Here is a 15,158-nt window from a genome sequence, read left to right on the forward strand (position 1 = left end):
ATGGCACACCGCAAACTATGACACATGTGTGTCCATGTAGCTGGGTTGAATCACAAACCCATCTCCTGTGAGGTGGAGAAGATGCTCTCTATAGAAAGCCATCTTCGTGCCCAATTCCTGTGGCGGCTCTATCCATGTCCTCCTAGTATCCAGCTGGATCAGGTCCTTACGAATGAGTCTAGTAATCTCCACCCGTGTAAGAGACATCGAGGGTGCCTGAAGAGAGTATTGGAAAGGGGGCAGCCTGTCCATGGTGAAACCATGCGTCTGAAACCATGATGTCATCTGTGCATACCAGCATGGAGTGTCCCCCTGAAGAGCTAACTGTCTCGAAGACTCAAGGGCCAGTCTACCATATCTGTCTCTAGTAGTATCCCACAAGCTGTGCACAAAGGAGACTGATCTGGCAAGCGCCTCAATCTCCATAAGAGGGGTAGCTAGCTCTGCTCTAATGATAGCATGGGGTACGGAGGTTTTGGCTTTGATCAATCAAGAGATCATAGATACCAAGGGCCTCTCCATACGTCTCCAACCATCCTGGCCTACAGAAGGTCCCCATGTCTGCACCCCATACAACATAGCTGAGGCTACTAAGGTATCAAAGAGCCATAACTTTGTCCGAGGTTCCTAAAACTGAACCTGTGAACACATCCTCTCCAAGCCTCCCAACGCTCTAGTCAATCTAGTCTCTGATGCTCTCCCCAAAGAAAACCTCGGCCCAGTGAAGCAACCCCAAGGTAAGTGTATCATAGTAACAGGGAACGCCCTTTTTCGGGCTTCCCGTCCCCACTTTTCCGTCCCCACTTGCCGTCCCGCTCTCTTTTTTACACTAAAAATCCATTTCAGCCCCGTCCCTCGTCCCCCGTTCCCCCGTCCCGGAATGCGTCCCTTGTGACTATGAAGTGTATGCATATGTATACTCTACAACCTCTTGACCATATGTGAAAGTCGGTGCTGATCTCCTAATCCACTGCGGTGTGGTGTTAAACACCATAACCTTGGTTTTACCAAGGTTTACAGACAATCCACTATCCCCTGCAAATTTGTGTAATGCATCCAACTGTCGCTGCATACCCTCTGGTGAGTCGGAGATCAACACAATATCATGAGAATATAACAACAATGGGATCCTCGTCCTTGCCAGCTGAGCACCTCTATCACCCTCTCTGTCAATGTAATCAGACACCTCATCAACCTACATACCAAATAGAGTTAGAGACAATGGGCAACCCTGTTTCAGCCCAATGGTGGAGTGAACTAAATCAGATATCCCCTCCGGAGTGCGTCCATGTCCCATCACTGATCTTTATAGAGCCATAATCCCCCAAATCAACACTATGGGCACCCCCATCTCCTGCAGTCTGCGCATCAATCAAGCTCTCGGTACCATGTCAAATGCTTTGCGGAAATCCACAAAGCTACAATAAATCATCTCCATGTGACGTACCCTACTCAATGATGGCTCTGAGTGTTAGAATATGATGAGGAGTGGAGAAACCCCTCCTGAAACCAGCGTGGCCCTTTGCTCGTACACCCTCACCCTCTGCCCAATTACTCAACTGCTGCTCAAGAATGGATGCATACAACCGTGCCAATGTGTGCCCAACCATAATAGTGCGGTAATTCCCAGGCTCTGTAGGATCACCTGCTTTGAAGATAGGCACAATAGTAGACAATCTCCAAGTCTCAGGTAACCCCTCACACATGGCACGATTGAGCAACACTGCAAGAACCTCTACCAACAAATCTCTAGCATGTGTAAAGTGCTCTACTACTAGACCATCATGATCATATGCCCTGTTGGTCCTCATCTTGTCAATGGCGCTCTTTATCATCTCAGTGGTAAAGAAGGTGTTGGTAGGTGGGCATGGCTCTATAGGATCTAGAAGGGGGTCCTGTTCAGGAACCGTATATAATGATGAGGCTTATTGGCCCCACACATCAGGAGAAGTATTCACTGGGGGAGGGGAGTGCTCATGAAAGAATCGCCATGCCTCTTCTGACTCTCTACTCAAGAACAGCTGATACAAGTCTCGCTCCATCTGGGCCAAGTAAGCTCGTTTCTCCCGTCGCACAAGGCGTCGGTAGGCAATCCGAGATTGTCTATAAGTGATGAGTCCTAAAAGAAGATCCCTCTGAAGCTGGGCTCTCATCTCTCTGCACTCCTCATCATACCAACTATTTTGGGGCATGCTCCCAGAATATCGCTTCCGACCCGGCTGAGTGTGTGGGTATACCTCTGATGATGCACCATGCAATGTCTCAGTCAATAAAGTGGTGCACTCCTCCACTGAGAGCCCAGGACCAGCTGTGCATAGACGGCTATAGATTTCCTCTGTATAAACTGAGCCAGTCTCTGGTGTAAATGTATAACGGGTATGTGACCTACCTCCTGATTTCTGGGCTGTACTATTTGAAATGATCATTCAAGGATAGCAGTAGATTCTAAGCACCCTTGGGTGCAGTCTAGTCGCAAGAGCATTCTAGGTGTCCTTGGTTGGGCACAGCCTGACTAGTCACTACACCCAGGTACTCTTGGCTGCAATCCAATGCAAGATCATTCTAGGCTTTGTTGATTGGGCACGAGGACCACTTTCATAGGAGTGTTGATTGCACACTCTAATTCTCTGTCTTAGTTGTGGGAACTGGAGGATATACTATTCTCTTTTCTATTTATATCCCTGTGGAGGCATCTCTCAAACATGGAATAGATGAGGATGTTGATGGACAAGACCACTCCTTGATTGCTATACAGTACTTCCTTTACGGATCGGCAAAAAAGCATGGGCAAGCAAAAGGACTCAGCCATGTCCAGCCACTCAAAGAAACTAAAAAACTTGAAACTAAGAGAGAGAGAGAGAGAGAGAGAGAGAGAGAGAGAGAGAGAAATGAAATGAAATGAAATGAAATGTTATATTAACGTCTTCAAAAGGCCAGAATGACCTATGAGACCAAACTGATACAAAAGTGGTGAATCTGTTACAATGTCTGGGTACCTTAGTACTAAAGTACTAAGTGTGAAAAGTGTGAAAGTGTGAAAATAAATGTAAATAAATGTGAAAAACTAAATACAAAGTGTTAAATAAACTTCTTAGGAGCATTCTGGGTGTCTGGTTAGAATGCTTCTAATCCTTTGTTGTAGTCTCCTCTGGTGAAGTGTGCTTCTGCATCTCGGTCGTGGTCGTCTCGATTTCCTAAGCTCAATGGCCCTGTCAATGAGGGTGCCTTTGGTATGAATGTGGGTACTCCTTTGTGTTGGCTGCTGGCCTCTTGATTCTCCTTCCACTCTTGCTTCTCTCGATCCAAAGAAATCTATGATCTGCCTCTAAGGCTGTAGTGCTCTTTGTCTTTTCATTAGATTATCCCTGTGTCGATGTAGTTCCAGTAGGTACAAGCCTAAGCATCTTTGATCTTGGTAGTGCATGACTCTATCTAGAGGTCCAAAGCCTTCTTTAAATAGGCAGTGGAAACGCCCACGTATCTCATAGTATACGGTGCAATGGCATATGTAGTGTAATTCTGTCTCTGGCTCCATTCCGCATAACTTGCAAATTCTGCTCTCAGGTGGGATTCCCCTGAATCTGCCAAATTCAATTTCCAGCTGATGTAAGGATGTATGAATCTGACCAATAGCACATCTCAAACCATGAGACAAGTGGGTATCCATGTAGCTCGGGCGAATCACAAATCCATCTTCAGATAGCTGTAGGAAGTTTTCTTTGTAATCGGCCATCTTCGTGCCCAATTCTTGTGTAGGGTCTACCCATGTCCTCTTAGTATCCAACTGTATAAGATCCTGACGGATGATTTTATTAATCTCCGCTCGTGTAATTGCCAGTGATGGAGCCGCAAGAGAGTATTGGAAGGGGGGTAATCTTTCCATACTGAACCGGTGTCTCTGAAACCACGAGGACAGTTGCGCATACCAGCATGATGTATCCCCTTTCATTGCTAATTGTCAAGAAGTTTCAAGGGCCAGTCTAGTATATCGGCAATTATTTGTATCCCACAAACCATGTATAAAGGACACTGATTTGGTAAGAGCTTCAATTTCTATCGGAGGGGCAGCTAGTTCCGCTCGGGTAATCGCGTGTGGTACGGAGGCCTTGGCTCTAATCATTCGGGAAATCATAGATACCAAAGGTCTCTCCATTGACTTCCAATTATCCTGATCCACAGAAGGTCCCCAAATCTGGACCCCATAAAGCATAGCCGAAGCCACCACAGTATCAAAGAGCCAAAGTTTTGTTCGTGGTTCCTGAAACTGCACTTGTGAACACATCCTCTCCAACCCTCCCAAGGCCACAAAGGCTCTGGACAGTCTAGCATCCGCCGCTTTCTTAAGAGTAAACTTCAGTCCTGCAAATACCACACCAAGGTATGTGTATGCATCTGTGTACTCTACTGTATCCTGGCCATATGCAAATGTAGGTGCCGATCTCCTAACCCATTGCAGTGTGGTGTTAAACACCATAACTTTTGTTTTACCCAAGTTTACCGACAGTCCATTGTCCTCCGCGAATTTATGTAACGCATCTAGCTGCCTCTGCATTCCCTCTGGTGATTCTGTTATCAATACAATATCATCTGCATACAACAGCAAAGGGATCCATGACCCTGCAAGTTGAGCACCTCTGTCACCCTCTCTATCAATGTAATCTGATACCTCATCTATGTACATACCAAATAAAGTAGGGGACAGTGGGCATCCCTGCTTTACTCCAACGGTGGAATGAACAATGTCGGAATCCCCTTCTGGAGTACGTACATAACCAGTTACTGACCCATATAAGGCCATGATCCCCCAAATAATCTCTTTGGGGACCCCTAACTCTTGCATCCTGCGCATCAATCTGGCCCTTGGTACTGTATCAAAAGCTTTCCGAAAATCCACAAAGCAACAATACATCCTTCTCCCGCTTGCTCTTCCTTCCTCAATAATGGCTCTGAGCGTAAGAATATGATCTAAAGTGGAATAACCCCTCCTGAATCCAGCTTGTCTTGTTGCCCGTATGCCCTCATTCTCTGCCCATCTACTCAGTTTTTGTTCAAGAATGGATGCGTACAGTCGGGTTAATGTGTGACCTATCATAATGGTACGGTAGTTCCCGGGTATCATAGGATCTCCTGACTTGAAATAGGTACGATAGTAGATAATTTCCAAGATTCAGGTAATCCTTCTTGCATCCTGCGCATCAATCTGGCCCTTGGTACTGTATCAAAAGCTTTCCGAAAATCCACAAAGCAACAATACATCCTTCTCCCGCTTGCTCTTCCTTCCTCAATAATGGCTCTGAGCGTAAGAATATGATCTAAAGTGGAATAACCCCTCCTGAATCCAGCTTGTCCTGTTGCCCGTATGCCCTCATTCTCTGCCCATCTACTCAGTTTTTGTTCAAGAATGGATGCGTACAGTCGGGTCAATGTGTGACCTACCATAATGGTACGGTAGTTCCCGGGTATCATAGGATCTCCTGACTTGAAAATAGGTACGATAGTAGATAATTTCCAAGATTCAGGTAATCCTTCACACATGACCCTGGCATGGATCAGATGTTCTGCTACTAAACCATCATGATCATATGCTCTTCTTGTCTTCATCTTATCAATGGCTTTTTTCACCATTTCCGTAGTAAAGAAAGTACTTTAGCAGGGCATGGCTCTAGCGGATTTGGTAATGGAGGCTGTCCAGATACCATATATAATGATGTTACATATTAACCCCAAATCTCAGGAGAAGTAATCGTCGGAGGCGGTGAGTGCTCGTGAAATAAACGCCAGGCCTCATGTGAGTCCTGACTCAAGAAGAGCTGATATAAATCCTTCTCCAGTTTGGCTAAAAATGCCCTTTTCTTGCGACGTACTATACGCCGAAGAGCAATCCGAGACTGCTTATATGTGATGATCCCAAGTGCCAGCTCTTTCTGGACCTGGGTTCTCATCTCTCTGCATTCCTCGTCATACCAACTGTTTTGAGGCATGTTCCCAAATCCTCTCTTCTGATCAGGTTGAGTATGTGGGTATGCCTCTTGTGCTGCTCCATGTAGTATCTCTGTTAACTGAGAAGTAATCTCCTCTACAGTATATACTGGCTCGGCTGCCCACATCCTATCATAGATCTTTTCCACATAGACTGAATCAGTCTCTTGCGTGAAAGTATATCTTGTGTGTGTCTTCTTCCTTTGTACTTGAGAGGCATTGTATTGGAAGGAGATTGATAAGGTCAAGAGAGCATGATCCACTGCAATCCCAACCGGTTTGGGTCCCACCTTAAAGTCCTCGATACTAGAAATAAAGCTTGGTGAAGTCATGACATAATCCACTGTACTGGCCCCATGCCTGTGCGGGAAGCATGTGAATCCCCCAGATAAAGGGAAATTCTTTAGACCATTAAGTATGGCCAAACCATGTATAGTTGCCATCTCCATGAGATGTCTCCCATATTCAGTGTGTTCTTTATCCTGTGAGGTTCTAGTAAGCCCCCTCTGTGATAAATCCACTTCTCTGAGCATTTCCTCAGAAGTATCATAGAATATTGCTTGAGAGTTGGCCGTTTTGGCATTAAAGTCTCCTAAGAGAACGATGTCTCCATCTCTAGAGAACTCCCATATGTCATTATTCAATATGGAGAAAGGGGACTGTCCTTTAGGTGAGGAGTAGACCGATGTACTTGGAGGGAAGTAGCATATAGCGATATATAGAAATCTACCTGTCTCGGCTCTCATTCTCACCCACATATACCTTGCTTGCTCATCTTTCCTGATAATCTGTAGTAGTGGTTTCAGCTCCTCTTTAAATAAGACTGCTACTCCACCTGAACCCCGGCTACCCCGTAGAGAGAGAGAGACAGAGATGAAATTATCATTCAAGGTATCAGAAGATGCCAGGCACCTTTGGGTGCAGTCTAGTCGCAAGAGCATTCTAGGTGTCATTGACTGGGCGCAACCTGACTACACCCAGGTATTCTTGGGTGCAGTCCAATGGCAAGGCCATTCTAGGCTCCGTTGATTGGGCACGAGCGCCACTTCCTTAGGAGTGTTGATTGTGCACTCTGATTCTTTATCTTAGTTGTGGGGAAATGGAGGATATATTATTCTCGTTTCTGTTTAGATTCCTGTGGAGGCATCTCTCAAGCATGGAATAGATCAGGATGTTGATGGACAAGATCACTCCTTGATTGCTAGACACTACTCCCACTATGGATTGACAAAAAAGCATGGGCAAACAAAAGGACTCGGCCATGTCCAAAAGCAACTGACGAACTTGAATGGCAGAGAAAGTAGATCCTATGGAATGTTTGAATCTTTCCTAGCCACAACTAGGCAACATTCTCCTGTGTTTTTTTGAGGTTTTTTCCTTGCTTGTTTTACTGACTGCCTATGGCACGGCAGCTTTTGCAGCGTAGGGTGTTCTTTGGTATGATCAATGAGGCTCTGTATTTGCTGAGAACACATTGAGAGGAGACGGGACTATTTAGCTAGTCTCTCTTCAAAGGCTGGGGGAGCAGAGGAGAGAACACTTCAGTGAGATTTGGCTTACTCAGCCAATCTTTGGATACGTAGATTAGATCATGTTGTGCATGGTTGCATCCATTTGCGTACCTAACCCCGTGTTTCCATACCATATGTGTGGTAATGTACATATTCTGTGGATTGGTTTGTCTCACGCATGGCATTCTTTAGAGATTAAAAAAGGTGTGTCTTGTAGAGCCATACTTTGCACTCTCAAGTTTGTTATAATTTAATAGCATCATTGTAGGTCCACTTCAAATCTCTTTTTGACATATGTAGTTTATATGAACTTTAATCTTTTATCAAACATGCTAGAAATAAAATATGTATTTGTATTTTCAATACCTTGCGCACCTTACATATCTTATCCAATGGTGGCAAACAATATACGTATTGTACCTGTACCTCACCTATGGTACTTTACTACCTTGATGCTTTTGCTCTATCTCCAAGAAACCTGTATACTCTTCCCTTTTTTGTCTTCTTTCATTTTTGTATGGCTGATTGAATACACCGGAACATGTTTTTCTTTAAAAAAGGGTCTGTGTTTATGAACTCGATGTATTTTGCTTCTTATGTAGTGTCTTTTTAACCTGTATAAACAAGATTTTGGGATGCAGGGTTATGCCCCCTTTTGGAATGAGATCATCAATTGTATGAGAGAGGAGGACTATATTACAAACGAGTAAGAAAGATCTTACCTTTTGGAGTTGTCTGTTTGTCTTATGGGAAGGGTAGAGAGTCCCTTCTTCACAGTAGTATCCTATGACTACAGCAAAATTTCAGAAAGGTGCATTGATAATGGATTGGTCTCATAGGTCATTTTGGCCTTTGAAGACGTTAAAACATCATTTCATCTGTCCCAATCTCACTGTTGGCACTATTTGTGGAGTTGCCTATTCATGCAATCAAGTACTACTGCCCTGTCCAGTTTGTATGGCTTCACAACCCCGAGTGTACATGCATTCTCTTTCTCTTTACAATACATTGTTTAACGCTGTTTTTCTCACTTCACTTTGCATCTTATGTGTTAGAGAAAAGGATTTGCTGATCATGCCTTCAATAGATACAGAAACGGAGTTTGCTAAGTGGCCTCTTTTTCTGCTGGCCAGCAAGGTGGGCAGTTCATTTCCTGTTTCATATTGCCTGAAAATCAAGACCCAATCATTAGAGACAGTAGATTCTTGTAAATATGAATTACACAGTGGTCATCAAGATATATGTGCTGCATGAAAATTAGGTTCCCCTGGCAATAAAACTGGTGAAAGAAAATCGAGATGCTCTTAAGAGTAGAATGAAGGATGATAAATTTATGGCCTCGGCAGTTGGAGAAGCCTTTGAGACTTCTGTCTCATTTTTGAAAGAAATAGTATCTGACAAACGCGGCGAAGAATTGTAAGTGTGATCAACTGTTCTCTAATGCAGTTAAACTATATATAAGTAAGGTAGCTATGCACTCACTCACTGCCTATTTTTGCTTTCAGTTTTACCAATATATATGAGAAAGTAAACTCAGCAATTAAATCCAAAAAAATTTTCGAAAGCGGCTTCAATACTAGGAATATTGGCATTATCCACCACCGTGTAGTGGACCTGTTAACACAACTTGTAAGTTTTCACATTCAGCTCCTGGATGCTTAGTGTAGTATGAAGTATTAACAATAAGGTTTTCTACCCAGATTATTTTAAATTTACCTACTTCCACATACAGATTTGAGAGTCTTCGCCTAAATTTTGAGAGTAGCCTAGTCGATTGCTAGACTCTGATGTTGACTTGTGAAATATCCAGGATGAGGAAACTCCTGTGGAAAGGAGTCTTGACAATCAGGAACGAAAACGAGAAGTGGATAAGGCTTTTGTGAAAATATATTATGCTGTCTTGCAGTTTCTGCAAACAAATGAGAGGTTTTTTCTGGAAATTTTACGTGCTTTCTTTTTTTCCTTCAACTATCAATGGCCAACGGCAAACTGAAGTATCTGACTGCTGGCAGGAAAAGATTTGAGCTATCAAATCCTGCACAAATTTTCACAATTGCAGAGAATCCTCTCAAGGAAAAGGTGTTTCTGCAGACAACATATTGTGACTGTCATTGTTAAGATTAGGGGCAATTTTCTCCTTAATGACCATGTAGCTGTTGGACTGTGCTACTTGTATTAAAAAGCTTAACACATACTTGCTTTCCTTCTCAACAATTACAATTCTCGTGTGACTTGACAGAAAGAAATGATTCGGAGATTGCATTTGCTTCTCACCACAACAGCGTCAGGTTCTTCAGTCCCGAAGAATACAGAAGCTCAAAGGCGCCTGGAGTTTTTTACAAACTCACTTTTTATGAGAATGCCTGTTGCACCAAGTGTCAGGGCAATGAAATCTTTCAGGTAGGAAGCTATCTGACTTTTCCTTCTGGTATATAGCATTCCCTTCTCATATCATTCTGATTTGGTTTGTACTCACCACTGTATGCTAAACCCCATAATTCATGAAAAATTTCATCCACAATTTGGTTGACTCATTCACAGATGATGCATTATTTCACCCTCTCATAAAGAGCATAAGGAATTTGTAGAGCTGCCTGCAGATGAATGCCAATGCTATTGCAGCCTCGTCCCATTGATGCCAGTAGCATATGGAACATAATGCTGATTATTGTTCTCAGAAGGGAAATTTCACCAAAAGCCAAAGTGACTCCAATCACGAGATGATCATTGCATAGTTTGTTCATTCTTAAAGACTGGGTCGATACATGCATAGTTCACTTAGATATTGCACTCCCAGGGCATTTCAATTTGGTCTTGTATTAACTTTTGGCATCTATGGGTAGATTAGGATGGCATCTACTTTTAGTTACCGCTCAAGGCACTAATGAAGGCGGCCAAGAAATAGACAACAAAAGTATATTGATTGACTCATAACTCAATACATGCACTCACTCTACATGTGTATGGAGATAGGAGACTTTTTGTAGGGGAGTGTGGGTATCTAAGGTTTCCATTGATTGAGAGATGCTTTATCAAGAAATAGAGAAAATCATGGGGCTGATTTGGAGGTGCATCCAAGACCCATAGAAGTGGCATTTTTTAGGTGAGAGAGGCAAAGGGTACACACCTCATGGAGTTTACACATGACAAGATACATGGATAGTCTAGAAAGGATACACATGGGAAGCAACAAAGAGTTCTAACCCTGTCAAACTTCTCCTAGAACTTTTTGTGTGTGATAATATGACAAGACAATCGATATAACATCATGACAATGGCCCTAGCCAACATAACAAAAACGCTATCCAAGACAACATTGCTGTTTCGACAATAATCAAGGGCAAGCCATAGTTACAAGGAATGTCCATTTTCAGGTGTCCCTTCCGCGTTCCCATTCTTGCCTCCCATTCCAAATCCGCTTCCGTGTTTCAACATGAGTATCCGTAATAGGGAATGGCATTTCATGCTAGTTGGCGTTCCTATAGCCGTTCCCATTCTAGCTTCCAATTCTGTGTTCCGAGTTTCAGCATGAGTCTCCGTAGCAGGAAATGGCATTTCATGCCCGTCGTCGTTCCTGTAGCAGGGCTATAGTGTCACTTGCGCAGGACAGGGAGTTATAGTTATAGTTGGTCTTAGATTCACACTGGACGGACTCTCACCTAGGCAGTGACACATGGCAGAGACACGGGTGGTGGTCTAGTAAACACTATAGCCGGTTCACCACCGCCATAGTTTGGAGAGAGGCGTAGATGGACTATCAAGGTTATTTTGCTAGCCGTTGGTTGCTCTTTATGATTGTATATATGCGTAGTTGCTTCTAGTCATCGGATCGTTCTACTTTGTATGGTCTAACGTCTTGAGTCTTGTGTCTTGGGTCTAACACCGCACATTTGCACTCTTCCTACACATTGGAGCCTCGACACCCCCATTGTACGTGTGAGGCTTGGAGCTGAGTGTGCTGCCAGCCAGAGTCTCTACTGATTCCGTGAGTTAGTCGAGTTCCATTGAGTTCTAAGTCTGTTGTTGTGTCTTCCTGCTACAGGTGTTCTCATTTTTGGCATGCCCGGTGGGACCTCAACTGAAGTCTCACTCCACTGAGCATACATGGTCGAGAAGCTAGTTGGTTCAGCCCCTCGCCTGGTCTAGTGTGCTGGTCTAGTCCAGCTTGCTCTAGTCCACCTTCGCCCTGCACCAGCTTGGTCGAGTCCACCTTTGCTCTTGTCCAGCCTGGTCGAGTCCATCTTTATCTCGTCCAGCTTGGTCTATCTGGTCTAGTCTCTCGCCCATGTCTAGCCAGAGTGGTCTAGCCGAGTGTAACCTAGTCTAGTCGAGTCTGGTCAAGTGGGTCTAGACTATCCAGCAAGTTTAAGGGTCTTTGTGCCTAGAGCTTGGGTGGTTTTGTTGCTACTACATGACACATACGAGGCAGTCTAAAGATCGAACAAGCCCTTAAGGAGTCCTTTGCGGTACTACCACAAAAAATGTTAGCCTTTCGTGCCATAGAAGTCCTCCACCCCCGCTACCTCTACCCTCTCAAGCATCTACCTCAACCAACTCCTCACCACCCCAGTCACCTTCACTAGCAGACTTCCCAGCAATTGTGTTAGAGCATGCTCTTGAGCAACAGGCTCCTGAGCAAGCAGCAATGGAGAAGTTGACAAGCATTGTGGCTAAGGTGAACATAAAGTTTTTGACTTTCAAAGGACTCTCCACAGAGGATGCAAATGACCATGCTAGGAGATTTGTATCCCTCCGCAGAGGTCGTGGCCTCAACAAAGAAGATGCCTACTTAGTGCTCTTCCTGTCAACCTTGGATGGCTTAGCAGATAAATGGTACAGTGAGTTGGTTGAGAACCACTTTACAACCGGGGCAACTCTAAGGCAACAGTTTTCGAAAGCTTTCAAACTGGGAGATCTTCAAGAGAAAGTCTTGGATGAGTTGGCAAACTTGGTGCTTCGACTTGATGAGACATTTATAGAATTCATGACAAGAACAAAGTCTTTGGTCCCCAAAAACCATGAGAATTCATGCTCAAAAAGTGAGTGGAGAATGCTCTCCCCAAGACGTCTCAACAGAAGCTACAAGAGACTCTTTGACTTGAAGCAACTCTGGACAAATTTATCACGGCCGCTACTAGAATCGAGGGAGCAAGACGGTTATTCGAGGACTCCCCCCAAGTAGAGTCCACCTCAGTCCTCATGGAAAGTGCCTTTGACCCCTTGATTTCCTTACGCAAGGAATTTGAAGCATTGAAGTTACAACAAGCTCTTCAAGAGGAGAGGTCCTCTCTTCGACTAGAGAACTCCCCACATCAAGAAGCATTAGACCAAATCAGGCGAGAGCTAGAAGAGCTTCGGGCTCAACAAGAGTCTAAGGTTGTGGTGTGGTGTAGTTCATGTCGCTCTCTAGGGCATCCTCCACACAAATGCCCTCTTTGAGTTTATTGCCATCTTTGTGAAAAATCTGGACATGAAGACAAGGATTGCTACTACCTAAACGGATTGCGGCAACTATAGAAAAGTCTTGCTCCTACTTTTCAACAAGGGTTGGCACTTGCATCCAACACGGTTGCCCCCTATGGCCATCTAATTGAAATTGAAACTACTATCTTAGAATCCTAAGGAGTGGCAGTCAATAATATGGCCGGGTGAGAATAGTTTTGCCGCATACAATCCTTGGATATCCACTGGTTTGGTCGGCCTCTTCTCAACAGTTAGATTGGGTCATGCAAAAGGTCAAAACTGACTTGTAATATTGGAAATTATCAACTTGGCCAGTACAAGTACGTCCCAGGATTGTAAAATCCACCTTGATGTCATATGTTTGGCTTTTCCTACCTCTCTTGCATTGGCGAGTTGGCTGTATTCTTCTTCTATGAGTAATATTTTGGAAAGTTTGGGAGAGCTAAACACAGCATGGGGGTTGAACATCTTATATCTATGTTTTCATTACTAGCAGAAAGCCACTTTATTGCCGGTGCTAGTTGAGCAAAAACAGTCTTGGACAGTTATGCTTTTCCATTTCGGTCATATGTGCTCTGCCACTTCTTTTGGGCATTGGCAAATCGTATTGGGAAGTAGTATTTAGTAAACTTGAGGGCAAGATCTGTGGATGTCTGTTAATTAACTTCATGCATTATTGTAAATCGGAATGTGAGACAAGACATCTACTTGGCATGCTTTGGATGCACAGCAAGTTAATTCGTTGCGACTTGAAAACATAGATTGGAGCATGGTTTGATAGAAAGATTGGTGCAACATTATTCTCACATGCTTATTTCCTCTCAAAAGTGAATCGGAATTATGCGATTCATGATAATGGACACACTCTTTTATTTCTGGTGGCTTCTAGAAAATTTGATCACATTATGCATTACAGGCAACTTTGACAGACAATATCTGAAGCATTGGTTCTCTTCTTCCCAGTTCCTCCACTTTCAAGTGAGGATAGATTGCAAGATTGGCAGTTTCAAGGTTTTTCTATGTTTACCATTACGGTTAAAGAAAAATTACAGCCACCTCCTTGAAGTGCTGGGCATTGCAATGCATTATGGAACATGCATAAGAGAGACATATGGTGGCAAAATGTTGTCTTGGCCATCTGGAAAAATCAGCTCCAGTTTAAGCAGGAGTCTTTTTTCTATGGAGATGTCCCATCAGTGTTTTCCAGTTGCCAGCCTTCTTCATACTTGAAGAATTGCAAGTTCTTGTTGTATTCGGTGTTCAATGTTCAGTGTGAAGACACACCTGAGGCTGTTCTCCATTACTCTAGCTTTGTAGAGACTTCTCTATGTCAATTGCTTCTTGTCAGTTTTAACTTAGATGACCTCTCCTTCCGAAATTATGTGATTAACTTTGATTGTTTTAGGTTTTATACCTTTCATAGTGATGTAATATTCTTCGCTTTTACCTTAGGCTTAGACCTTCTATAGTGAGGTAATATGCTTCATGGATGTTCCTCGTTTTGAGGCTTCCGATTAATAATAAATTACATTTCACCAAAAAATTGTGTGTGTGTGTGTGTGTGTGTGTGTGTGTGTGTGTGTGTGTGGACGTAGTGTGGTATACACAAGTATCTGTTTAGTGTATTCCTACAGCTTCTAATCTCTGGGCTTTTCAAATTGTAGTGTGCTCACCCCCTATTTCAACGAGACAGTTATGTTTAGCTTGGAGGATTTGCATCAGGAAAATGAAGATGGGATCACAATTTTATTCTATTTGCAAAAGATTTTTCCAGGTACCTTCAAATCAATCCTGTATAAACCTTTTTTGAAATGTTTTTAGGGGCATTGCAAGTTGTTGACATATACTCAAGTGTAAACTATGCTAGGTAACACGGAGGGGATTTTTTTGGTTTGAAGACGGGAATGGCCACAAATTTAGGTTGTATATTCATAGGTCACAGGTGTCAAGCAATGGAAAGTGAAGATTTAAGTGTGTTGTGTTTCAGTTTTGAGAGAGATCATGCATGGTTTGGAGAGCACGTACTCTTCTCGTGTTTCAGCAGTTATAGGCAATCCCTTAAATTTGCCCACAACTTGGATGAGCTCTCCTCCCTTCACTATGAGCTCTACTTTGATTGTTTCTGATTTCCCACATGTAATGTTGTCTATGGGTTTTCCTTGTTTTGTGGTTTCCCATCAGTAATTCAATCTGACATTACTTTTT

General features: G+C 43.4%; 1 protein-coding gene across 4 annotated transcripts in view; it reads left to right on the forward strand.

Moving 5' to 3' along the window:
* The window catches only part of LOC147446999 (callose synthase 10-like), a 315,061-nt gene that overhangs the window by 262,721 nt on the left and 37,182 nt on the right, over positions 1-15,158 (forward strand). For all 4 annotated transcript variants that reach the window (XR_015189580.1, XM_086522908.1, XM_086522907.1 and 1 more), the window contains 8 exons: positions 8,132-8,196; positions 8,546-8,627; positions 8,752-8,906; positions 8,996-9,119; positions 9,301-9,416; positions 9,503-9,569; positions 9,730-9,890; positions 14,618-14,727. Coding sequence is in view for 3 of the 4 variants with exons in the window: in XM_086522908.1 (XP_086379034.1) it covers positions 8,132-8,196; positions 8,546-8,627; positions 8,752-8,906; positions 8,996-9,119; positions 9,301-9,416; positions 9,503-9,569; positions 9,730-9,890; positions 14,618-14,727 (880 nt within the window). In the remaining variant the exon portion in view is untranslated. The remainder of the gene's footprint in view (positions 1-8,131; positions 8,197-8,545; positions 8,628-8,751; positions 8,907-8,995; positions 9,120-9,300; positions 9,417-9,502; positions 9,570-9,729; positions 9,891-14,617; positions 14,728-15,158) is intronic.

This window comes from Adiantum capillus-veneris, chromosome 11, assembly GCF_014529385.1.
Source record: "Adiantum capillus-veneris isolate H3 chromosome 11, ASM1452938v2, whole genome shotgun sequence".
NCBI classification, from domain to species: Eukaryota; Viridiplantae; Streptophyta; class Polypodiopsida; order Polypodiales; family Pteridaceae; genus Adiantum; species Adiantum capillus-veneris.